General features: G+C 46.8%; 1 protein-coding gene across 2 annotated transcripts in view; it reads right to left on the bottom strand.

Moving 5' to 3' along the window:
- Window positions 1-9829: 9829 nt before the first annotated feature.
- The window catches only part of GMPR (guanosine monophosphate reductase), a gene marked incomplete at its 5' end in the record, with an annotated part of 43100 nt that continues 26230 nt past the window's right edge, over window positions 9830-26699 (bottom strand). For both annotated transcript variants that reach the window (XM_079713043.1, XM_079713042.1), the window contains 3 exons: window positions 9830-10396; window positions 15777-15936; window positions 18144-18186. In XM_079713043.1, coding sequence (XP_079569169.1) covers window positions 10216-10396; window positions 15777-15936; window positions 18144-18186 — 384 coding nt within the window. In that variant the 3' untranslated portion in view covers window positions 9830-10215. The remainder of the gene's footprint in view (window positions 10397-15776; window positions 15937-18143; window positions 18187-26699) is intronic.

The raw sequence follows: 26699 nt of genomic DNA on the forward strand, positions 1-26699 counted from the left end.
AGGCCGTGTGGGGAAAGGAAATCTGGCCCTCCTTTATCATTTGTATCCAGATTACTGTACTGTAGGCTAAATAACACAGTATTTACATGTTATCCTCTTACTTTAGGGTTCTGTTATAACCTTGTCCTTAGAGTTACAGCGGGGGTTGGGCAGGAGATGGTGCATATGCTTTTTCCACGCGTGTCTCTCAGCGGGTGGGCAGGCAGGGTCTGGGGCAGGTCCAGCCCAGGCTCTAGGCGGGCGTCCTGGTGGAAATGAACGTGGCCCCATGGTGCCTGCCTTTTCTAGTAGTGCAGATGCACCCATGGGGTGCTGACTTCTCCCGGTTTCGGGACAACGGGCTGCAGGGGGTGCGTGCGTGCGTGCAAGTGAGGGTGCCCGGGTGCCACGGCAGGTGAGGGTCTCTTTCTCTCTGCCTCCCTCTCTCTTGCTCTCAGCACGGGATTGGAGGTCCAGGGGAATGTCCTCATGAGGTTCTCACGTGCAAAATCAGCATCAGGACCCCAGGTTCAGGGCATCCCAGAGAGGCCGTCAGACAGCAGATGGAAAACTAACCGTGTAAAAGAACATTTTTTTTCCTCCAACATATTTTACAATAAAAGCGACTTTTAATCATAGAGATGTATATTCCCCCCATGGGGCCTGACTGCACTGATATTTTTTTAAAGAGCAACTGCCACCCGTGGGATTTCGTTTCTGCTTTACTAGTGCAGTGATGTCTCCAGGGCATCGTGGTGGGCAGGGCAGCCCCTGCCGCCATCACTCCGCACCCGGGGGGTGGTGGGCAGCAGAGGTGGCGGAGAGTGAAACCCACCCTGGTCTCTGTGCAGTGTTAGGAAAACCGATCAGGTTAATTGCATTGACTTCACTCCCAAGAGATAGACACAAACTGCCCTTCAAGAGAGCCACGGAAGCTCTTCGCATTGGGTTTGCAAATCTTCTGTCTTTTAACTCTAGTACTGTTTATAGTTCATGACTATGGACAACTCGGGTGCCACTTTTTTCAGATTCCAGTGTGACGTGAGGAATTAGATTTTGAAGATAAGCATATATATTACTATCTCTAAGCACTTAAAATGCTGTTCACACTTTATTACCAAGCATCTTGGTCTCTCATTCAACAAGTACTGTATCTCACTTTAAACTCTTTGGGAAGAAAAACTAAGTTGCTTTCTTTTTTTTCCAACACTGTAACTACATTTCAGCTCTGCAGAGTTTCTCACGGAGCAAGATGTTGAAAGTTTCAATGTGGTTTAATGGGATGAATGTGAATTTTGAACTAGTATGTGACAATGAATGACCACCAAGTACAGCCTGACAGGAGGCACTCTTCACTTTGATGTTTGAGAAGGAATTAAAAGCATATGCAGAGCTGGCAGAGGAACTGAGAGGAAAGGGATGGAAAAAAGAATACTCACTTTTGTCCAGTGTTTTTCTTTTTAAGACGAACTTTTAAAGAACCTTGCGATTTGCACATCTTGAGTTTATAATTTGTGTGATATTCCTGCAGTTTTTATCCAATAACATTGTGGGAAAGGTTTGGGGGACTGAACGAGCATAAATAAATGTAGCAAAATTACTTTCTAACCTGCCTAAACTCTAGGCCATTTTATAAGGTTATGTTCCTTTCAGAATTCATTTTGGTCTTCTTACCGCATCTGTCACATAAAACCAGGTCTTAGCAGGACAACTCTGAGAATTTTCTTCAGATTCATTGAGAGAGTTTTCCATAAAGACATTTATGTATGTGAGCAAGTTTTTTTTTAAAAAAACGATGACTTTATTGTTGTTGTTACCGATGTTATTTTCAGAATGACTTTTATTTTTCCATCTGAAATCAAATCAAGATTTAATGTTTGGTACAAACCCAGAAAGGGTATTTCACAGTTGAAACCTTTTATTCCCAGAGATCTGAAATATTGTTTGTGGGTTTTGAGTGTGCATTTTAAAGTGCTTTAAAAAAAAAAAGTTTTATAAGGAGGGAGAAATTTTTAAATATTCTTACTTGGAATGGCTGCAACTTATCTGAACAAATACCTGATTTTTCTTTTACCATTGAGAACAGTACTTTTTCCATTTCACAAATTAAACAAAAATTCTAATGTCAACCCACATTTTGGCTATCTAGTATTCACATTTAGCTCTCAGCAGAACTATTGATTTTTACAAACCATTTTCTGGGGTGTACCAAAAACATTGCAATAGGTTTAGAATAGCTAGATCCAGTCCTTGACTTTCTTTGATTTTCATTACCCTCTCAGCATGCTAGCAGAGAGCTGGGTGAGTCTATTCTTGCAGTCATATTGCTTATTTAGTGCTGTATTTTTTAAAATGTCTCTGTTCAGAGAACTTGCTTAATCTTCCCTATATTCTGCTCAGGGCACTTGCAATTATTAGGCTTTGTTTTTCTTTTTGTGTTGATGGTAAGAGGAATACGGGGCTGCCATCATAGACGTCGTCCTCACCAGTACTACTAATTACAGCAACTCATGTGGACTCAGAGAAACACCCACCACCTTTTGGCTTCTTTCGAGTATCGAACTAACTGGATCCACACCTCCAACACTAAAATGGGAAAACATAACATGGTTTTGGAGCAATAGGAACATCAGGAACATCATCGTTTTTGTGCTTCTATTTCAGGTATAGGAATTATCAAATAATTGGTTATTTCTAAACATTGTCCCATTTCACTTTCCTGCTTCTTTAGCATGTGCAATATTTTCCGTGCCAATAGAGTCTGATCAGTGTGCTCTAGAGGAAGCTCAGACCCTTTTGGCGTTTTCCTTACTCGGTCCCTCTTTCCTGTTCTGGGCAGAGAAGGGCTGGAAGGAAGGAGCCAGGAAGGGGAGGGCCTCCTGCTGCGCGTTTACCCTGCTGCAGATGCCGAATCCTGGGGCAGGGAGCTTTCTTTCGGGAGCCCTGTCTGTCGCCTTGTTGCAGAAAGGGCAAGCAAAGGAGGTGGAGGGGGAGAACGGCACTTCCCCCGTCACCGCGAGGAGTAGTGAATGTGCAGTGCAGACAGGAGGGAGACAGAGTCCTTTCTGAGGCGCACTCTGGAGCAATAGTGCCAGGATCAACCCATGTTCCACGATCTTTTCCGCGAGTGGGCAGGTCTGTGTCCTTGAGACTTCGAGCCGAGCCTCTGGGTGTGGGCAGGAAGCGTGGCCCGCCGTGTGCGCGCCTTCCAAGCGTCCGGCCGGTGGCTATGGAAGGGGCCACCTGCGAACAATGGTCACCACTCCTTTGTGGCAGCTCTCTCTTCAAATAGAACATCCAGAGGACAGGGGCCTCCTCTTGTCTGCAGACGTTGGCGAGCCCCAAGGCTCCCAGAGCAGCCTTTGTCACTGCGCCTGCGTAGCCGACCTAACAATGACAGGCATAGAAACCCTTCCGTGCCGTGCAGCTTAACGAGGATCAGCCATGTGCCTCTGTACTGTGTCCACTTTGCAATATTTACTGAACCCGTCTTTCGTTCTTCTTTCTTTCCTGTTTTCCATTTTGAAACTAATAACTGCAGGCCTTTTGCGTTTACAGTGGAACACAATCACCAAGAAATTAGTCAGGGCGAAAAGAAAAAAAATAACAATTAACCAACAAACAAGAACCTCTCTTTATAGGGATTTCTAAATATATAAAATGACTGTTCCTTCCTTAGAATGTTTTAACTTAAGAATTATTTCAGTTTGTCTGGGCCACATTGGGGGTGAGGTGGGGACACAGAGATGGATGCCACTTACCTCAAATCTTTTAAAGTGGAAATCCAAAATTGCTTTTTCATTTGGACGTTCAGGATAATTTTCTATGTTGGTCAATTGTTTGTCTTTTCCAACTCACCCAGTTTGTTTTGGGATGATTTTATTTTTCATTGCTGTCGTCAATCCCATTTCTCACTCTGAATCATGACCCTTTGTTTTCTGTTAGGTGAGTGTGTTGGGTTTTGTCCCCCACCGGGAAGTGGCAGCACCCCTCCTTCTCCCCTCTAAGGAACTCTGCGGAACCTTTCACACCTCTAACTCAGGGACGGGGCTGGCGTGTGTGTGGTACACTGATGTGTCCAGAAGCAGCACTTTGACTGTTCTGGAGTAGGGATGTACAACTTCAAGGAATGTTTGGATTTCCTGCATCTTGTGGATTTCTCCTTAGATACTGCATAGATTGCAATATAATGCTGCATGTTCACGATGAACAGTAGCTCCTAGTAATCATAAAATCCTCTCTTTGCACATAGTTTGATCTTTACTGAAATACGTTGCCAAAATTTATTTTTGTTGTGTAGCTTTGGAATTTTTTTTTTTTAAGGAAACAATTGATAATACCCTTTAACATCTGTGACTACTAAGGAAACCTATTTCATAGAGAGAGAAAAAGAATCTCAAATGCTTTTGAAGACACTAATGCCACGCTATTTCAGATCTGGGTGAAGAAGCAGAGCTCTGTGGACTGAAGGCCAGGCTTTTTGAGCTGTGTTGGTTGTCATGGCCACTGTTTCATGAACTGCAAGCAGCTCAACAAGCCGTGGTCTGTTTTCTCCTAAAACCCTTTGCACTTCCTATCTCCTAGTCACCCGTGATGATCCCAGGTGAAAAAAGGGCCAGCGGTCTCTGTGGCCCAATCCAGCTTCTTCGGGGTGATGTGAAAGCAAAGGGAATTATGCTTTTTGGTTTTTAAAGTGAAGTGGAGGTCTTTGCTTCACCTTGTTTTCAACCCAGAATTTCTGAAATAGAGAATTTTAAGAACACATCCAGTAATAACTATACAGAGAATATACTTTTTTATAAAGCACATGCATATGTCACTGTGTTGGGTTGGTTTCCTCTTTTTTCCCATGGACAGTGTTGTGTGTCTGTTGATAGGGAAACTCCAAACTGTTTGCACACCTCTACTCCGGAGCTGAGATTTCTTTTACATAGATGACCTCGCTTCAAATATGTTACCTTACTGATAGGATCTTTTCTTGTAGCACTATACCTTGTGGGATTTTTTTTTTTAATGTACACCTAATTTGAGAAGCTGAAGAAAAAAAACTTTGAAGCACTCACTTTGAGGAGTACAGGTAATGTTTTTAAAAATTGCACAAAAAATGAATGTCGAAATGATTCATTCAGTGTTTGAAAGATATGGATCTGTTGAAACAATGAGTTTCATACCTTGTTTGTAAAAAAAAAAAAAAACACAAAGGTTGAAAGTTACATGTTTTTTTTGTATATAGAAATGTGTCATGTCTAAATGATCAGATTTGTATGGTTATGGCCTGGAAGAATTACTACGTAAAAGGCTCTTCAACTATACCTATGCTTCCTCTATGTTTCTGTTACATAGAACCCTCTTCTGAGGGAGAGTAACTCTGTATTCTGCAGTTTGAGAATACTGTTCATTCCTATGCCGAAAGTACTTCTCTGAGCTCCCTTCTTACTTAAACTCTTAAGCCATTGCAACTCCTTTTTCTTCAGAGATGATGATTGACATTTTCAGCACTTCCTGTTCCAATAAACCCAAAGAATATAATTCTGAACAAGAAGTGTTTGTAACAAGGGATCCTAGCTACCAAGAAAACAGGACTCATTATGAGGACACACACAAAAAAAACATTCAGCCTTCTTTCCCCCCAACACCTCAGTTCAATGGGGGGTGAGGTAAAACAAGGATTTCAGTTGAAATGCCTTGTTTTACTTTGGTTTTTATCTTTTCTTTCCTATTAAGAGGCCAAAATAAATGTGGAGCAACTTCTCAGAAGTCATATTCTGTCCAGAAATCAAGTTAGCCAGCAGAAACTGGACAGCTGGGGGGGATACTGAGCGAATCTCCCTCTAATTCTTAAATTCAGAATCTCAGCCCTTCCCTTACTGTTACATGCGATGTTCCTGGTAGCTGACGTTTACCTGTACGATGGCGGGAGGGAACAGTGGCTTCAGTTTTTCATATCCTCATGACTCGCATACAAATGGTTCAGCTGTATTAAAATTAAGTGCTTTGGCCAATAGGTAGTATCTATACAGTAACCGTCTCTTAAGAATTTCCGTCACTTTTCTTATCTGAAAGGACTCCAGTCTTCCACTGCAGATAATTGGAGATTTCACCCAAGTTTTCTTTCCCTTTAGTTTGTTCGTTTGCTGTTGGCATGGCCGATGAGCCAGTCTCCTTTTCCATGGCCAGTCTGAAGGCCCCCTTTGGAAGCGCTGTTTACAGTCATCCTTGCCGAGGTAACAGTCTGTCCTCTGGAATAGCAAATCTGAGCGGTTACCAAGCTGGGTGTGTAGGTTTCCTCTGCTTCTTACATTAACCACCTACTCGTAAATCATCCGGTCCAGGAGTGGGGTGAATTCTTTAGTCAGTGAACATTAAACTTGATACCTGTGCATTCAGTTCTGTGAATAACTGCCCTTTTGGCCTTTCGGGGAGGTTTCTTCCTCCTCAGCCTTCACTGCTCCCTGTAAACCCAAATCAGTGTCAGCTGCAAGGCTCCAGTTGAGCCCAGCCAGTATTCGTGGTGGCCTTCGGTTAAGATGAGAGTCCTAATTTCTAGCCAGTGGGGTCCTGGTCCCAGAGCCATCTCTGAGAGTCACACTGTTGTATTTTTTAATATCAGCTCACGACCCACCAACCTCCCCATCATACGCCTCCCACCGGCCAAGGGAAAAGAGACACTAGAACTCTGAGGGCACTATCAGACTGACATGGCCAGTACAGAGGAGAACTAGGGAAGGAATGATGTTTTGCACCTTATTGAAAAGAAAATTTTAAGTGCATACATAGTTAAGAGCTTTTATTGTGACAGGAGAACTTTTTTCCATATGCGTGCATACTCTCTGTAATTCCAGTGTAAAATATTGTACTTGCACTAGCTTTTTTAAAACAAATATTAAAAAAAAAAATGGAAGAATTCATATTCTATTTTCTAATCGTGGTGTGTCTATTTGTAGGATACACTCGAGTCTGTTTATTGAATTTTATGGTCCCTTTCTTTGATGGTGCTTGCAGGTTTTCTAGGTAGAAATTATTTCATTATTATAATAAAACAATGTTTGATTCAAAATTTGAACAAAATTGTTTTAAATAAATTGTCTGTATACCAGTACAAGTTTATTGTTTCAGTATACTCGTACTAATAAAATAACAGTGCCAATTGCAAATGTGTCTTTGCCTTGTGTCAGGTCCTCGGAGAAAGACAAGGCTGAGGATATGGTCGTAATTCCTCCCTCTTACTTAATCTGCCGTCATCACTGGGTAGGTGTGTTGTGGGGAGGGTGACATAAGGCATTGCCTTTCCTACTAATTTTGGGGGTGGGGAGAGGGTTGGTCTTGCTTGAGATGAGATTCTGAGATAAAAGGCATGTTTCAACATCTGATGTCTTGGCTTGTCCCGTTCATGTTTACTCCTCCTATCTGAGCGTTGCTGTTTGCAAGAGATGAGGTAATTTTGTTTTTCAACAATATTTGGCATCTTTGTTGGCTCATAGAGCGTTATCCATCCATTTCTGTACAATTTTGCTGTATACTGGTTGTCTGAAGGTAGAAAGTTCATTCATGTTTCCTGTAGTTCATGCCTGTAGAAACTCAGAGGTTTGCACGGTGCCCAGTCTCAGATACATGAGGCTCAGCAGTTGCCCCAGAAACTAGTTCCTCCAGGGCCCAAGCAGATGAAGGCCTCTGCCTGCATCTGCATGCATGTCTATCAAATCCTTCCAGCCCTAAGGGTCTGCAGAGCTGGAAGAGAGCTCTTGGCATTAAATCCGGAGTTGTCACTTAGCCCAGGCAGGGACGGGTAACTCCTTTCCTGTTATTGCTTTTTTGCTTCATGGATGGGGACATCTCACCAGGACTCTACTTTAGGACTTAAGAGTTGAGGTTCCGACGCATTGTGAATGCTAGTGTGTGAGACAGAGAACGTTGGTGTGTAAACTAGCAGTGATGAGCTGAGCCTTGTAACCCAGACAAGAAGGCTGCCCAAGTCCTCGTCCTCCAGAGCATTCTGGGCAGACGTGGGCAAGTCTGGCGAAGCGGTCTGAACCGCTGCCTTCCCTGCTGTTTTAATATTAGATGCTAAAGGTCCTGACAAGTTTGGGGTCCAGTAGCTGTGAGACTTACCTGGAGCAGTCATACTGATTAGAGAAAAGCCTTGGCTTCACATGCTGCAGTGAGGCAGACCTTGAAACCACCAGAAGCACGGCAGGAGCCCACAAAGGTGAATGGCATCTGGTCACTGGCACCCACCCCTGCACAGGAAGCCCTGCAGTCAGCAGGGTCTGAGGGCTGCTCCAGGGCAGGATCCCCCATGCTCACGGCTACTAGAGGCAAGCGATGAACTTGCAGAGGGTAAGGGGCCCTCAGAAGTGAAACCTCTGCTTCAAAATGATCCTGATGAGGTTTTTGGCTTCTGCAGTCAGTCACGTTTTCGCTCCCCTAAAAACCAGGTGAGCGAGGGACCTGCCTTCCCGCCTTCGTGGAAACAAAGAGCAGGTAGTCTGCAAAATCTTTGCACAAGATGGATCAAGCAGGTGCACATCACTGTGGAGAGGACTGCCCAAAGGGATGCCGTCGTGTGCTCCACCCTGATGGGAGAAGGTGACCCCCAAGCCAAGACCAGGAGTATGGAGAAGGATGCCATTCTGGAAGTTTCCTTATTACTTACTGCTCGTCCATTTTAATGGATTTAAGACTTCTCCACTTCTCTCCCTTATTTTGCAAATATTCTCTTACAGCTAACACACTCGAGGGCTCAAGTGTAAAACACCGTCTTCCACAGGAACAGCATGGGGCTCATACCTCAGACAAGCAGACAGAAGAGGTGGGGTGCCTCCAGCAATGCCCCACATCTTGCTTGATGTTCCACATCCTTTAGACCCTCATCTCAAATGTGCAGCCATTCGTGTTTCTACAAGTATAAGAAGTATTCTGAATGGATTTAGGAGCAAAAAGCATTACAACGGAGTTCAAGTTGCTGGATCTTTAAAGGTATTCTTCTAAGACTAAACTCGGACCTGTAAGTTCCTGGAGTGCCATGGTTTGGTTGGATTCCTTACGGGGTCAGTCACCATGGATATCAGGCAATTAATTCACTCTTACACAGTAGGAGTGTGTGGCTCCTTTCTGTTCCAGGGCTGTCACTTGTCTTTTCAGAGAAAATTTAACTCCCGTATCTGCTTCTTTAGCCTCGTTTAAAAGGAGATAAAGTAAAACATCCTGGGCTGCATACACCTCCCAGTCCTAATATTCAAATAATGCTTCAAAAGAAGTGGCCGGTCATCATTAATTCACCCGAGTTCACTGTTAAGTGTCACAGTGGACTGCTGTGGGATTCCTGCCAAGGCCACAGCTCCTTTCTCCAAGGAAGTACCATTGTCACCAATGAACAGACCCTTATACAGTAGTGCCCAGTGGTCCTTCCTGGAAACCGTGACAAGGGAATGGTTCTGTCTCAGATTTTAAACCAATGCCTTTTAGGAAGGCACTGCTCAAGGTTTTGGTTGTTTTCCAGTGGGACTCTACCTGCCAACTTTTCAGTGGATAACCTTTCAATAAAAGATCCCATGGAACTTCAAAATAATATTCTGTCTTTGAGAGGCCAACATGATGAGCCAGAACTGAGGAGGAGAGGGAAGAGATGGAGGAAAACAAACCAAATGAAAAACCAGGACAGGGACAGCTTCCTAGAAGCAGCACCAAATGCAGCAATGGAGGATCTGCTCCCAAAAGGCATGTGCAAGGAAGGTGGTGGAAACGTCACCGCTCGTTGGGGGGCACCTGCCGGAAACCAGTTCTTCAGGTTCACCTGTCAACTGCTTTTCTTTTCCAGCAACCGAAAGCTGGATGGAGGGGACGCCGGTTCCTCTAGCTGTGGTTCCCCCCAATCCTCCCCTCCCCAGGTACCTTGACCGCTAAAAGCCAAGCGTGGGAAGAAGGCAGAAACCCCCCAGCTCCCCCGACCACTTGGTCCTGCAAATGCAGACTCCAGCACGCAGGCAAGTCTTCATAGCATTATATTAAAGTGAAACCATTTTCTTAAAAAAAAAAGGGAAGAAAAGAAAAAGGTGTGAGTGTTAGTTTTAACAAGGTTACACGTTCCGGGCAGCTAAGCTCCAACCGCTGACCCAGGAAGTGCCTTGCTTCTGGGATCAGCCGGAACCTCTGCCGTCACAGGAGGAGGGAGATGGGAAGGCAGGCCTGTGCAGACGCTTCCGGCAGCTGGAGGTCGTCTCGTCCTTGATGTCGAGGTTAGCTGAACACGGTGTTGTGCTGCTGGGTCACCCGGATGAACGTCGCCCTCCTGCTGAGCTCTTTGAGCTTGGCAGCCCCTACGTAGGTGCAGGTAGACCTCAGTCCCCCGAGAATGTCCAAAATAGTGCTCTTGACATCCCCTTTGTAAGGCACTTCCACGGTCTTGCCCTCAGAGGCTCTGGAAGAAAAAGGGAGGTTTTTTCTTTCAATCTGGTTCTTTTCCCTTAAGAAGCCGGCCAGAAGGATTCCCAGCCGTAGCCCAAGGCACTCGGGCAGCGACACGCCACCCTCCAACCCCACGCCCGCATCAGCCTTGCTGCACACGCCACGCAGGTCAGGCCAGCATCTCAGGTGAAGGCACTCCTCCCACCCAAGACGCACGACCTCGCTGCCGGCTGCCCAGAGCCCGTCAGCAACACTGGAAGAGTCACAGACCCGGACCGTCACCCTGGAGGGCGACGTCCTCCCCAGCCATGTGCACTACTCCGTCCGCATCGAACACCGGCCCCGCCTTTCCAGTCCCTGTTAATGTGTACACCCACCTGCAACTGACCCAGAGCCCCAGAATACCTACGGGGCAGCGGAACAGACCTCCTGACCGCCGCCCACCAGCGTCTCTCCTGCTTGCTGTCCCTGATCAACGGTGGAACAAGCCCAGAGCGTCCCTCCCCCCACCCGTCAGCTCTCCAGTCAGGGTCAGACAGAGCACCTTCACAGGGGACAAGCCGGAGAGGAGGAGGGAAGGGATGGAGCAAAGCGACAAGTCAAGCACCGCGAGGTGACATGGAAACCTCCGCTAGTAAGGTGAGTGGCTCCACTCACACGGCCTGTCTTGCCAGGGCCCTTGTTGGGTGCCCCGGCCCCAGCTCACCACCCTGCGTCTGCACAAATCACTATGCCTGTTGTCCCGGGCGTGGCGCGGGGCCCCGGAAAGGTGAACCAGAGCAGAACTGAGGACCTTCTCAGCACCGGAGGCTGCAGGGCTTTGGTTAGCATCTTTTGAGCTTTCACGGGGACATTAAGAAATTCAGAAGAGCTGGCACGTGGCACCAACACTAAAGCACATCTAACTGTCCTTGCTGAGTCCCTGTCCTCCTCTTCACAAGGCCACCAAGCAACACTGCTTGATTCCACGTCACATCCCCTTACTGCAAGATGGAGATAAAATCCTGACTTGCTTTAGGAGGGGCATTACAAGAAGGAACTCTCCAATCCATGCAAAACTCTAGCCTCCATCTAAGGGTCAGGCCATCTGGAAATTTTAACAATCAACCAAATTCTGGAACTTTCTTTAGCTGGTCTCTTCAACTGAAAAAGTAGCATCTCTTGATCAAAAAGTTACTACCCTAGGGCTTCCCTGGTGGCACAGTGGTTGAGAGTCCGCCTGCCAATGCAGGGGACACGGGTTCGTGCCCCGGTCCAGGAAGATCCCACATGCCACGGAGCAGCTGGGCCCGTGAGCCATGGCCGCTGAGCCTGCGCATCCAGAGCCTGTGCTCCGCAACGGGAGAGGCCACAACAGTGAGAGGCCCGCATACCGCAAAAAAAAAAAAACAACAAAAACTACCCTTTTGAAATTCTAGGTAATAACTCTTGAGCATTGAAATCTACACCTGCAAGACTGCCCTCGGGTGAAATCTAGCAACTTAAACCATCCAGCAGACCAAGGGCTGGCCTAGTTAGTGGCTGGTTTACAGCACCGAGTTCACGAAGCTGGCCACTGGCCACACCCAAGATGACTGGCATCACTGCACTCTGTGACCAGAGACCAACATGCGCACGTGTGCCTGAAACGATGGCCCTTTCATTTTTTAAAAGAGGTTTCCATGGCCTTCCCGAGGCTTACTGGACATCCTCCAGTTCCTCAGCATTGCTTCTTCGCTAAGTGGTGATGGCACCTTTTACAAGTCACTTATCATTGATGCCCAAGTCTTCTCATCTGTAAAATGAAGGGCTCTGATCTGTCTCCCAAGGACAGCAAGAGAACTAAGTGGGTAATGAGCGGGAAAGAACTAGTAAAGCATAAATAACTCTGCCTCAATTAAATACAACATCAACGACGGAGAACCATTCTCAGGAAGAGACCACGTGATGGGAGGGAGGGAGACAGAAAGAGACAGACCTAGAGAGAGAGAACACAGATGCAGCCTCCAGGGCTCAGGCTGCCTCTGGATTAAGGTTCTAACTCCCTCAGCACTTTCCTTCCTTGGCTAAGATTCGAATCCACTTCTGGAACTGAGTCTTGATACTCCCAAGTCTCTCCTGTTTTCATTTTTGTTTAAACCCTGCTGAAATCACAGGAGAGGATTTTCTTTTTTTCCAGCTCCTTGGCTTCTGTTCATGCTCGAGTCTGGTCTGGCCTTCCCTACCTACTTTTCTTAGAACCCAAAACAGATGCAACGGCTAGAGGGCAAAAAATGTCCTCCAGGCAAAGCAACTGGCTGTCACAGAATCGCAACGGCTCCACTTCCAGACCAGCACGTAGGAGACAGGCATGGGCCCTTGAACAGTGACACTGGTCGCTGGCAAAGCATTAAGCTTCTTGGCCAGACGTCCAGGTCGGATGTGAGACAGTAAACCCCTCCCCTTCTCCCCCCACAGCACACTGTACAGCCTCCTCCATCAGTCCCCACACAGGACAAAGAGGCCTTCGGAGGCGGTGTGGGCGGGGCGTGTCCCTCTTGTTTGGACTGTCTGCAGTTTCCAGAATGACGGTATAAATGTAGTCCCCCGCTCTCCTCCTTCCCAGCCTGCTGTTCGCATACTACAACATCACTGATATTGAGATTCCCCCCAAAAGAGGAGGACTGAAGTCAGCCTACCAGTACCCGAGGAACAGAGCTTCGGTGGGGGGGACCCCCACCCCTCCTGCGCTCCCACCCACCTGAAAATCTCAGTGGAGTTGAGATGTGTACCTCTAGGTTGGCTCAAACCTTACACAATCCATCTGAATCCCACATCTTCATTGTAAGCTTTTGGGTGTGGAATAAGTGGTAGGAAACGGAGGTTATCAGCCCAGGGCAGGGGGCCTGAGTTTCCATCCTTCTAAGGATGCAGGGCCTCCTGTCCTGTGCACATGGCACAGCTTGTCATCAGTGCAAACTCTGGTGAGAAGCAATGACAGACTCCGTGGAGCAGGGCGAGACAGTGGGTATATTCTGTCACAACGTTCTTAAAACACACGTGCACACGATTAAAATGGAAGTGGAGCAGATAAGCAGACGTGAGCATCCCTTCTGCACAGTAACATAATTAAATGCCTAAAAATACTGCCTGTGTCAACTGCTTGAGCCCAGAGGCAGGGAAGAGTCCTGTGGGAGCTACTGCAGGTGACACACGGCACTCTTCCCAAAAGGCCTGACCTCTGTGAGGTGGTCTCACCCACCCCTGTATCATAGGCAGCGGAGGAGACCCATCCTTCTGCCTGCCACTTATAGCCTGACTCATCTCAGGCTCCACATCAGCTCTATCAGGACAAGGCTGATACCAGGACAAGGCCTGGAAGTCCCCTCCAGAGCTGGTTGAACAAGAGTCATACCTACTCACACATACCCCTAGTTCCATTTCCAACTTATCCCCAAATACTTCTGCTCTGCACTGCCTTTCCGGGGCCCCAAACACTGCAAAGGCTGGTTGGATAAAAATTATAGCTACTTTGAAAGAGGCAAGATATGTTTTCTAAACAGATGGAAAGATATACCATGATCTTGGATTAGAAAAATAAATACTGTCAAAATTACTACATTACCCAAGGTAATTTACATATTTAGTGCAATCCCTATCAAATTACTAATGGCATTTTTCACAGAACTAGGACAAAAAAATCTTAAAACCTGTATGGAGACACAAAATAACCAAAGCAGTTCTCGAGAAAGAAAAAGTTGGAGGAATCAGGCTCCGGGACTTCATAGTACTGGCACAAAAATAGAAATATAGATCAATGGAACAGGATAGAAAGCCCAGAATAAACCCACATGCCTATGGTCAATGTGGGAGGCAAGACTATACAGTGGAGAAAAGACAGCCTCCTCACTAAGTGGTGCTGGGAACTGGACAGCTACATGTAAAAAAATGAAATTAGAACATTCTTTAGCACCATACACAAAAATAAAATGGATTAAAGACCTAAATGTAAGACCAGATACTAAAAAACTCTTAGAGGAAAATATAGGCAGAACACTCTGACATAAATCACAGCAAGATCCTTTTTGATCCACCTCCTAGAGTAATGGAAATAAAAACAAAAATAAACAAATGGGACCTAATGAAACTTAAAAGCTTTTGCACAGCAAAAGAAACCATAAAACGAAAAGACAGCCCACAGAATGGGAGAAAATATGCAAACTATGCAACCAACAAGGGATTAATCTTCAAAATTTACAAACAGCTCATGTGGCTCAATATTGAAAAAAACAACCCAATCAAAAAATGGGCAGAAGACCTAAACAGACATTTCTCCAAAGAAGACAAACAGATGGCCAAGAGGCACATGAAAAGATTCTCGACATCACTAATTATTAGAGAAATGCAAATCCAAACTACAATGAGATATTACCTCCCACCAGTCAGAATGGCCATCATCAAGAAGTCTACAAACAATAAGTGCTGGAGAGGGTGTGGAAGAAAGGGAACCCTTCTACACTGTTGGTGGGAATGTACATTGATACAGCCACTATGGAGTACAGTATGGAGGTTCCTTAAGAAACTAAAAATAGAGCTACCATATGATCAAGCAATCCCACTCCTGCGCATATATCCAGAGGAAAACATGGTTCGAAAGGATACACGCACCCCCAATGTTCATTGCAGCACTATTTACAATAGCCAAGACATGGAAGCAACCTAAATGTCCATATACTCCATAAAGAAGATGTGGAGTATATATATATACAATAGAATATTACTCAGCCATTAAAAAGAATGAAATAATGCCATTTGCGGCAACATGGATGGACCTAGAGATTATCATACTAAGTGAAGTAAGACAGAGAAAGACAAATCCTATGATATCATGCAGAATCTTAAAAAAAAATGATACAAATGAACTTATTTACAAAACAGAGACTCGCAGACTTAGAGAATGAACTTATGGTTACCAGGAAGGAAAGGTCGGGGGTAGGGATAGGTTGGGAGTTTGGGATTGACATGTACACACTGCTATATTTAAAACACATAACCAACAAAGACCTACTGTATAGCACAGGGAACTATACTTAATATTTTGTAATCTATAAGGAGAAAGAATCTGAAAAAAAATAGATGAATATGTATAAATAACTGATTCACTTTGCTGTACACCTGAAACTAACACAACATTGTAAGTCAACTGTACTTCAGTAAAAAAAAAAAAAAAAAAAATTTAAGCCATACAGTCATTTCTTTAATTGAACATCTTAATTCAGAAATATATATGTGTTCTAGCTCCTTCCTGTGGTACTATAATATAAACAGACTCATATTCTTTGAGACCCACTTGCACCCCATTTCTGTAAGGAGCCGGGGAACGCAACCTCACTGGTGACGGCGCTGCCCGCCCCCGCTCCACCCGCCCTCCGTACCTGTACTCCGCAACCCCTCCCGCATGTTTCTTCATCGCCGTCTCTGAGCTCATCCCATAGAACAGCTTGAGCTTCTGTCCATCCCTCTCGATCACCTCTCCAGCACACTCGGTATGGCCCGAAAACATCCCTCCCAGCATGACAAAATCTGCTCCAGCTCCTGCACTCCCAAGTGGGGACGAAAAGAAGCAGCAGAGAAAAGAGCTCAGAGAAAATCGGCTCCAGAAAGAGGCAAGTGCTACCAACTCACCCTCCCTCCTCCTGGCTATGGTCAGAGAAAAGCTCAACCTCCCCACTTTGGAAAAAAGTTAAGGGCAGATGGGCAACTGGATGCTCCAAGCAACAAGTCAGCCTACTGAAGCTTGGTGGCTAATACAGTGGACAGTCCTTAATGGTTAGTGATGACTTCCTATCTATGACCACCTTCCACAGGTCTAACTCTCTGAAAATCAAAGAAACATTAATAATTGGGCAGCACCTCAGCATGTTGTCCAATCTCATACGTAATACAATAACTCCCCTGCCGTGTCCCCATCGGGCATCTGGTCTACCTGAAGCTCTCAGCACTGTCACACAGGGTAGCTATGAAGGGACCTCAGAACAGACAGAACCTCCTGCACTAGAGCTTGGGCATGAAGGAGAGAAACCTGTAAGTATGTATATATGTATATGTACATCATACACATATACACACACATATGTGTATACATCCTGTAAAACTCTACCCGCACCTTTGTTGTGATAAACATTTGACTTCCAGAGTAAACAAAATACCCCATATTAATCACCAAATGACATGAAACTTCCAGGATAGGTACACAGGAGACTGGGGTGTTGAAACTGCCTTCGTAGGTTACGTTGGATCAGGACCACGGCGGGGGGTGGGGTGGGGGGCTAACTCACCGCTGTGTCCTCAATGTTTATTATAGCACGTGGCACATGGAAGATGGGGAGGAACTAGTTGTTAGGAAAGTAAAAGGCATACGTGGAAGAAACAGAAATAGTCACTATTCCCCATCCTCAGCGAGCCCTATTGAGGGCTTACATTCAGACTAGGAGGACATCAGCGTACAGATGCGTTAAGTAATCACGATGAAGGACAAGGAGAAGCAAACACAGGATCCTCTGAAACGTGACCTTGACTGCTTCCATCTGGTCACTTAAATATTTACAAGAGGACCTTGGGGTGTGCATCAGGCGTTCCAGTCCCTTCCGGCCAGCATTACGGAAGGCAGGGGCTGCAGGGCTGGCCCCCTGGGCCTGGCAATTGGGCAACCAAGGCACAGGACCTGTCTACTTGGCAGCAAGCTTTAGCAGACTCTTCCCTGCAGGGTCCCTAACACAACTGCTGGCTCCTTGACCCCCCTGCCGTGATTATAAGGGGGCAGAGGACAGCTGGTGTCTGGCCAGGCCTCCCGAAAACCACAACCCCAGGAGCAGCTGTAAACAGCAGGAACACAGAGCACAGATCCACTCAAACAATGCTTTGAAGTGGCTTCCAATCATTTTCCTTTCTGAATACTCTCGTGGCCCTTCCTAACCAGCATTTTGCCCCGACCTGGTCCCTCTCCCTCCACAGGCGTGGCTGCATTTCCTGGGGGAGCGCGGGGAGGGAAAGCTGCCCGAGTGGGAGTCCAGACACCACTTGGGCAGGGTGCACCGTGTGCGCTATCAGAAGGGCGCCCGAGACAGAACACCCATCAGTGTTAAGTACACGCAGCACAAAAATCAACAGTAGCGATGTCCCTGCCAGCACACGTGGCCTCACCTCACAGGTGGGGTTCCCCAGCCGTGCGGCAGCTCTGACTCCTGCCCGCAGTTGGCAAGGGTTCAGTGGCAGGCAAGGAGCACAGCACGCAGAGATGCCGGACCTCCCAGTGCCTCCCCAAGGAAACACCTGGCTGGGGCGTCGTGGCCCAGCCCTGCAGGGTCACGGCCAGACGCCGCTGCCCCTGGTGTGGCACAGCCTCCTCGGCCTGTGGTGAGGCACTGCGGCTAGGGCTCCCGTCCCTCCCTCAGGAGTCCCCCAAGTTAGGCTCCGAAGACAACCCCCTCGCTGAAGTTTCAGTGTCTCAGACCCGATACAGTCCTCTTCCTCGGGTACCCTGAGCCTTCCCAGTGGTGACTTCTGGGCTATGACTTCACCCACTCCTGGCCCACAGGGTAACACCCCTCCATCTATCCCTGGGCACTCGGCCTGCTCTGCCACCAACCGGAACCAAACTGATGCCAGGATTTGGGCCAATGAGGGGCTGAAATCCGCGGAGAGGAAACTCAGGACTGGCCCTGAACTTCCTAACGTGTCTGCCGCCTCCTCCCGGCACCCCTGCAGGGAGCTCCCCCCCCTCCCGCTCTGCGGCCTCTTACCAAAGGCTTTGGCGACATCTCCTGGACACGTGCAGCCTCCATCCTTCAAAAAGGAAAGAGCAAAGACAGGCCGTCAGCGGGAGCCTGGCCCAGCCGTCCCCCTCCCCTGGGGGTACTCGATGGCCTCTGCTGGTCCAGCCCCCTCCTCCCACCCCTGCCTGCAGCCAAGCACACAACCCTCAGGGCCAAGGCCCGACGCTCCCCTCACCTCCGCACCTTCTGGTCCCCAGGCCCCGTCAGTCCTGTCTCAGGTCTGCACACCCACTGCCTGTCCGCCCCTCAGCCCGAGCCCGGGCACCTGCACCCCGCCTGGGATGCAGAAGCAGGAACAGCTGAGCGGGCAGGGCGCACGGGCTGGACCTCATCCCCCGCCAGCCCCTGCACAACACGCCTGGCCACCGGCCAGCCACATAAACATCATTCAGTGGCCACCTTTCCCCCGCTGCCCGGCGTGAAGTCAGGTTTATTCAGCACAAAAGCAGAAGTACTTTATGAGCCAGAGAGGACACTGAATTCACTCCTTTATACTTCCAGCCACTCCACGTGTCTCTTAGTCACCTTCCTGTAAGGTATCCAGTTACCTCCAAGTCAAACATGCATTCCTGACACCCACTGGACCCACACAGTGCCCTACGCTGGTTCAGTGCCTGGCAGGGTTGCCTGACACCTTGGGCTGCCTGGCACAGTTTGGCCGTGGGACTTATGTTTCAACACCAGGGATCCAGTACAAAGCTACTAGGACACAGACCCATTGTATTTTCTTACAAGCACAAGAGGCACAAAATAACCAGGCTGCTACCTCCTATTGGCAATGTGGCCTGTGTGAGATCCGAGGAGGAAAAGGCCAGAGAGGTGGCCTGGGGTAGCAGCCTGCCCAGCAGGGAGAGGCAAGCAGCAGAGGCACCGGAAGCCAGGGCAGTGCTCGGGGCTGGCGTGATGTGAGAGCCCAGAACGGGTCTTGGAGGGAAGTGCCTGTCCCCAGGAGGGGGGACACACTTTGGGAAGGACACAGAAGACCCAGGCCACCCGGGCTAACTTGTGTGATGATGGCGGGAAGGTGCGTGCGGCCCTGGAGTTGGAGGGCGTCTCCGTGGAACTGGGACAAACCACTTTACAAATAGCATCTCCAGCTGAGGACGTGGGTCTCTGTGACTCAATCCTTCTTTGCCGATACGCTTTTAGGCCTGGCCCTCCAGGAGCTAGACCTCAAAATACTGCTTCCTTGCTTCTTTGCAATTTTGATCAAAAGGCAGGTGTGAAGGCTCAATCTCTGGCTTTTATGAATATTACTGACGGCAGTTATCTCCTCCTTGATCAAGTGCATTATTCACCTGTGGCTTCCCTAACCCCGGAGCGCCACGGGTCCATGAGCAATTGTTTCAGAGGCAGAGTCTCTCCATAGATGGTACATGGCCAAGGCCCTTCATGTGAAGACAGTCAAGCCTCTGTGTATCCTGTTGGTGCTTCAAATCTCCAGCATATTTACTTTCTCTTTCAAAGGTGCAACCCCTCCATGCCCTTCCCTTGACCTGCCATTATTTTTAAGGTGCTTTATCTTTTTATCAAAACCAGTTCTCCACAATAGGGTTTCAAACTTATAACCTCAAAAGATTAAATAAACTCATGCTCCCCATAAAAAGGTCCCTAACATGATCTGACTTTTAAAAAAGTGTACTCGGGGCTTCCCTGGTGGCGCAGTGGTTGGGAGTCCGCCTGCCGATGCAGGGGGCGCAGGTTCGTGCCCCGGTCCAGGAAGATCCCGCGTGCCGCGCAGCGGCTGGGCCCGTGGGCCGTGGGCGCTGAACCTGCGTGTCCGGAGCCTGTGCTCCACGACGGGAGAGGCCACAGCAGTGAGAGGCCCGCGTACCGCAAAAATAAAAGAAGAAAAAAAAAAAGTGTACTCACGTGCACACACACGCACAAAAGTGTGTCCTTAAGTCTTTTGCTCACTCACTAGTGAGTGATTAGCTCGTGACTGCTAGGGTGGCTCGTGCTGGCTTCTGAAAATGCCACACTCATGTGGTCAGCGATGAGGCCTGACTCAGAAAGTCTGTGCTCTTGGGACCCCAAGAAAATGAGGTCTTCTCCTCCCAGGATGGGCCAAGATGTCCACAGTTAATAGGACTTTGTGATGTGCCGCAGAGAGGAAGCCATACATGGGGCCTTTTCTGTTCACGGTGCTGTGGTAGGATTTATGAAACAGAAAATGCAGAGCAAACACGCGGGACTGCAATTCAACCCAATGCCACCCAACGTCACATAACGCTTTACGGCCAAGGAGTCCGCTCCCTACTACCATTTCTAGGTAATTTCCAAAAGTGGTCAAAGCATCCTTTCATGTTCTCAGGAGGCAGAGCAGTACGGGGAAACCTCTGCAGTCAGACACGCTTACTTTCATACATGAACATGCGTAGCTGCACGGAGTTTTTAAAAAACAACATGCAAATATTCCAAGGGTTACTTGTTTTCCAAGAGTGTTAACATATTTTAGTAGAAAAGGCATCACATGACATGAGTGGCAGTTCGATCTGTGAACTGTCAGCATGACCTCTTCTTAAAAATACTTGCCCAGCCCTAAAAGAAGGGGCAGTGAAAAGTCAGCATGCAGTGGGCAGAGGGAATTGGAATCAAGCACCAGCTACGAACAAGGGATTGTTACAAACTTCATTTTTCTATTCAAACACCACAAGAACCTGAAGCTGATATTTTATAGGTGGGGAAAGACAAAGAGGGAGACTCAGAAAGGTTGAGTGACTTGCCCAAGGTCACACAGCTATAATAATGGAAGAACGAGACTAGAACCCTACTTAAGAGTAAACTCTGGGGCTTCCCTGGTGGCGCAGTGGTTGAGAGTCCGCCTGCCGATGCAGGGGACACAGGTTTGTGCTTCGGTCCGGGAAGATCCCACATGCCGCGGAGCGGCTGGGCCCGTGAGCCATGGCCGCTGAGCCTGCACGTCCGGAGCCTGTGCTCCGCAACGGGAGAGGCCACAACAGTGAGAGGCCCATGTACCGCAAAAAAAAAAAAAAAAAAAAAAAAGAATAAACTCTGAAAATGTCTAGCAGCATACATATAAAAACATTAGCAGGGCTTCCCTGGTGGCGCAGTGATTGAGAGTCCGCCTGCCGATGCAGGGGACACGGGTTCGTGCCCCAGTGCGGGAAGATCCCACATGCCGTGGAGCGGCTGGGCCCGTGAGCCATGGCCGCTGAGCCCGCGCGTCCGGAGCCTGTGCTCCACAACGGGAGAGGCCACAACAGTGAGAAGCCCGCGTACCGCAAAAAAAAAACACAAAACATTAGCAGTGGTTATCTTAAGATGGCATTTCTACAGAAGCAAAAATAAAGAAATGGGATCTAATCAAACTTATAAGCTTTTGCACAGCAAAGGAAACCATAAACAAAACAAAAAGACAACCTACGGACTGGGAAAGGATATTTGCAAATGATGCAACCAACAAGGGCTTAATTTTCAAAATACACAAACAGCTCATACAACTCCATAACAAAAAAACAAACAACCCAATCAAAAAAATGGGCAAAAGACCTAAATAAACATTTCTCCAAAGAAGACATACAGATGGCCAACAGGCACATGAAAAGATGCTCATCATTGCTAATTATTAGAGGAATCCAAATCAAAACTACAGTGAGGTATCACCTCACACAGGTCAGAATGGCCACCATCAAAAAGTCTACAAATAACGAATGCTGGAGAGGGTGTGGAGGAAAGGGAACCCTCCTACACTGCTGGTGGGAATGTAAATTGGTGCAGCCACTATAGAAAACACTATGGCAGTTCCTTGAAAAACTAAAAATAGAGTTACCATATGATCCAGAAATTCCACTCCTGGGCATATATGCAGACAAAACTCTAATTTGAAAAGATACATTCACCCCTATGTTCACAGCAGCACTATTCACAATAGCCAAGACATGGAAACAACCTAAATGTCCATCGACACATGAATGGATAAAAAAGATGTGGTATACATACACAATAGAATACGCCTCAGCCATAAAAAAGAATGAAATAATGCCATTCTCAGCAACATGGATGGACCTAGAGATTATCATACTAAGTGAAGTCAGTCAGAAAGAGAAAGGCAAATACCATATGATATCACTTATATGTGGAATCTAAAATATGACACAAATGAACTTATCTATGAAACAGACTCACAGATACAGAGAACAGACTTACGGTTGCCAAGAAGGAGGAGGTTGAAGGGGGAATGGACTGGGAGTTTGGGATTAATTAGCAGATGCAAACTATTATGTATAAATGGATAAACAACAAGGTCCTACTGTACAGCACAGGAAACTATATTCAACATCCTGTGATAAACCATAATAGAAAATAATATGAAAAACAATATATATATGTATCACTGAATCACATTGCTATACAGCAGAAATTAACACAACATTGTAAATCAACTATACTTTAGTAAAATAAATTTTTTGAAAAAGATGGCATTTCCAGTAATTTTTATTTCCTTTATCTTTATATTTCTAACATTTTCTAGGCTAAACCTTTTTGGTTGGGGAATTCTTCAAGCCTCAAAATAAATTATTTGAATGACTTTGTTTAGGTCTTTCCAAATAATGGTCTAACCGTTTCCTAAACAACTACATTAAATCAACAAAATAAGAAATTTGCCAATCAATCTTTCCTTCTTTGCAGAGGGTCAGTGAGTGGATGAGGGCCCTACTGACTGGGTGTAGACAAGGAAGGGGCCGGGGGTAACTGTGAATCAGCTTGAACTCTATCATTCCCTCCTCAAACTAGAGAAGCACGCTCTCTAGGTCTTTATCAAATGCACTGGTTAAAATTTTGGCCTTGAGTAAAGAGACAATAGTGATCCCAGCCAACCTCATCACAGGACCTTTTTTTAGGTCCTGTGAAGCACTACAAAGTCCAAGCCATTCTGGGTATCAGTGGACAATGAACTCATCTGGTTGTTCCAATCCCTCCCCTTCCTAAGGGTTCACTGGGTCCTGACCCTGATCCCTTCACTTGAAGACATTCTTGGGGACCCTGTGGGGAAAAGATGAGCTATAAGCACAGGTTAAGCTGAAGTCCCCCAAAGCAGCGTGATGGGAAAGGAGCAGACCCGGGATGCTGGGCCAACCCTGCATTCTTGGTGACTTCAGCTAGCCCTTCCCCCTCTGAGTCTCCACACTTTCTAAATCAGGGTGGTCAAGGGAAGGAGTGGAACACGGGAGATGAACAGACCTTGGTTTGAGAGCTGGTTCTGCCCCCCACCAGCAGTGTGAGGCTGAACAAGTTACTTAAGGTCTCAAAGCTTCAGTCTCCTCACTGGATGTGACAGTTAATTTTAGGCGTCAACGGGGCCATGGAGTGACATTTGGTCAAAAAATTGTCCTGGATGTTTCTGTGAGGGTGTTTTGGGGATGAGAGTAACACATGAATCAGCAGACTGAGTAAAGCAGATTGCCCTCCCTAATGTGGGCGGGCCTCACCTAATCACTTGAAGGCTTGAATAGAACAAAAAGGCTGCGATTTCCCCAAGTGAGAGAATTCTTCCTGACTGACTGCCTTAGAACTGGGACCCTGGACGCTGACTCCAACAGAAACACGGGCTCTCTCTGGTTCTCAGGCCTTCAGACTCAGACTGGAATCACACCATCGGCTCTCCTAGGTCTCCAGCTTGCCAACCCACCCTGCAGATCTTGAGACTTCTCAGCCCCATCATTGCATGAACCAATTCCTTATAATAAATCTGTATCTACACACACGCACACACACACACCGTATTGGTTCTGTTTCTCTAGAGAAACAGATACACCTAATACACCTGTCCAATGAAGAGAACAGCTACCTAATACCTAGATTGTTCCAAGGATTAGAGATTATAGGTGTACCATGCCCAAAAGACAGTAACTGCTCAATACGTGTCAGCCATTACTTCCTCTAATGCTGTTTCCACCTTTAAAATGCTCTCCTTTGTGTCATGTCCCTAGCAGGTGACAAGACAAAATGAACCTGTCACACCTTAATCTTCACCTACCCAGGAGGTGTCCTGGATTTCTCAGTCCTCTGCCTCTTAGAAGCCCATGTGGACCACAGTTCAAGTCCAGCCTCTCGGGTGTAACCGACCCCCTGCTGTGGTTTCCTTCTGAACTTCAGTAGCACAGATATGCTAATTCAGCAACGAAAGTGTAAAATGAGACAGCTGGAAGGAAACTGGACAAAGTGGCAGGATCCAAACAGTTGATGGGTTTCCAGTGGATTTAGGACTCTTGGCAAGTGGGAGAAACCTGCTTGTGAAACTCCATTAGACAAAGGGACAGTGAGAAAAACAGCTGCTTTGAACCCCAAGACACTAGCTGCTGGTCAGAAGGAATGAGCTGAAGTCAAGGGTGCAGAACCTATATAAGTCTGTGAACATCACGGGGTCTGCACTACAGATTGAACTTCTAACCCCATCTAGGAAAGCTCTGGCCATCAATGGAAAAATAAGAACCTTGGAGCATCGGTATCACCAGCCTGGGCTGTCACTGTTCCTGAGAAATTCGCAGAAGCTGTTCCCTGGGTGCCAGCAGACAGCTCTGGCACACGGACCCGACCTGTGTGTACCGACCCTCGACTCTAGAAGCCAATGGTTCTCAAATTTGGAAGCACATCTGAATTACCTAGAGGGCTCATTGAAAGATTCCTGGGTCTCACCTTCAGAGTTTGATTCAGTAGGTCTGAGACGGGGCCCAAGAACTTCTAACAAGTCCTCAGTTGCTACTGATACTCCAGGTCTGGGCACACACTTAGAGAACTGCTGACATAAGCTATAAAATGATGGTGGGTAAGGAGATCCCAAGTTGATTTTCAGAGTCACTTGTGGTGCAAGCAGAGCCTCCACCCCTACTCCCCAAATGGTCCTATAAACTAAGCAACTGTGAAATTTCTAGAAAGACACAAGTATGGGATCTCAGAATAAGTTCATAGTAAAACTTCATTAATTTGACCTCCACTGAGTTAGAAATGGTGGCCACTCAAGGAAGATATATAAGGTCTAAATTGTTATTAAGACACTTGATGGTGAATGGAGACATAACTAATTACATATGGTGCTCTGGAGGGCAAACTGTGAAGAGTCTAATTCAACAGGATGGGGTCCAGGAATGTCTATGGTGAAAAGCCTCCCTGGTGAATGTCATGCAGCCAGCCCAAGACGAGGCTACGGTGAGCATTTGAGAACCATATTGGAGGACAGTGCCGTTTGGTGACTCCAGTGAGTTCAATCACCACACTCCGTAAAGGTAGGATGATGGCTCTATGTCAGCCTTTTACACATGAGTTGTTCAATAAATGGGTCTTAATTTGTTCACTGGAGCAAAAGCTAAAAGGAAAAGATATTAAGTGGAAGGTCTTAGAACTCTGTCAGCAGCCAATAAATCTTCGGTCATTTATTCCGGCTCCTAGCACACAGTAGATGCTCAATGAATACGTGCTGACTGAATGGATGGATGGAAAGTCTGGATGAAGAACTGGAAGGAGCACAGAAAGTGTGCGCTGGACCATGAGTCAAAGAACTAGATCTTCGTTTTGGTTTTAACAAGTCACATGCGGGGAAGCAACGGCTGCAGGGCTCCAATGCCACAGTAAAACTCAAGTGAGATGGTGTGCACATAGGGATTTTTAAAGAGTATTATTATACCCTCAAAGCAGGTCCAGAAATCAAATCTCACCCGCTGAAATGCTGAGCCAAAATCAACAAGAGATCATTCCACCAGGATCTGTAATTTACTACATCTGGATTTTTAACAAAATAATCTGTCAATTACTTAATATGGGAGCTTGGCCTAGCACCTAGACAAGTGAAAAGGTCTGAAGATTTAATTTACTATATTCAACGTGAGTTCATTGTTACAGCACCACTAAAAACACACCACCACTTCAGAATTTATACATATATATTAAATATACATAATTATATATAATATACATGTATGTATCACCCACATAAGTGGAAGCCATAGCTATGTCCAAGTCCATCCAGTTATATCTGACATGTTCTGTCCTATTCTGAGCATCTCATCTAGAAGGGGAGAGACGTGGTAACTATGTGAATGATGGTCATGTTGATAAAGGTGGAGTAGGATAATAGATAAATTGAGGATTAAGTTGACATTCATTCAATCCTTGACATTTCGTGGCTGAGTACTGAGGTGCTGTACTTCCAGAAGCTTCATGATCACTGACTCTGCTTCTGCTCACCTCCTTCCCATACGTCTCTCCGCCCACAGAAATCTAACTTCTGCCCCCAACATCCTACCCAATCTGCTCTCACCACGGTAACCGGTGACAGCATCTGACACCACTGCAGATGTGATTAGCGAAAATGAGGTCACCCTGGAGTAGTAGAATGGGCCTCTAATCCAAAATGACGGACGTTCTTATAAAAAGGAGAAATTTGGACACAAAGGCAAACATGCACACAGGGAGGACGCCACGTAAAAACTGGAGCTCTGGTGCCATAAGCCAAGGAACTACCAGAAGCTTGGGAGGCCTGGAACAGAGCCTTCCCTGGAGGCT

The sequence above is a fragment of the Hyperoodon ampullatus genome (genome assembly GCF_949752795.1).
Source record: "Hyperoodon ampullatus genome assembly, chromosome: 10".
NCBI classification, from domain to species: domain Eukaryota; kingdom Metazoa; phylum Chordata; class Mammalia; order Artiodactyla; family Ziphiidae; genus Hyperoodon; species Hyperoodon ampullatus.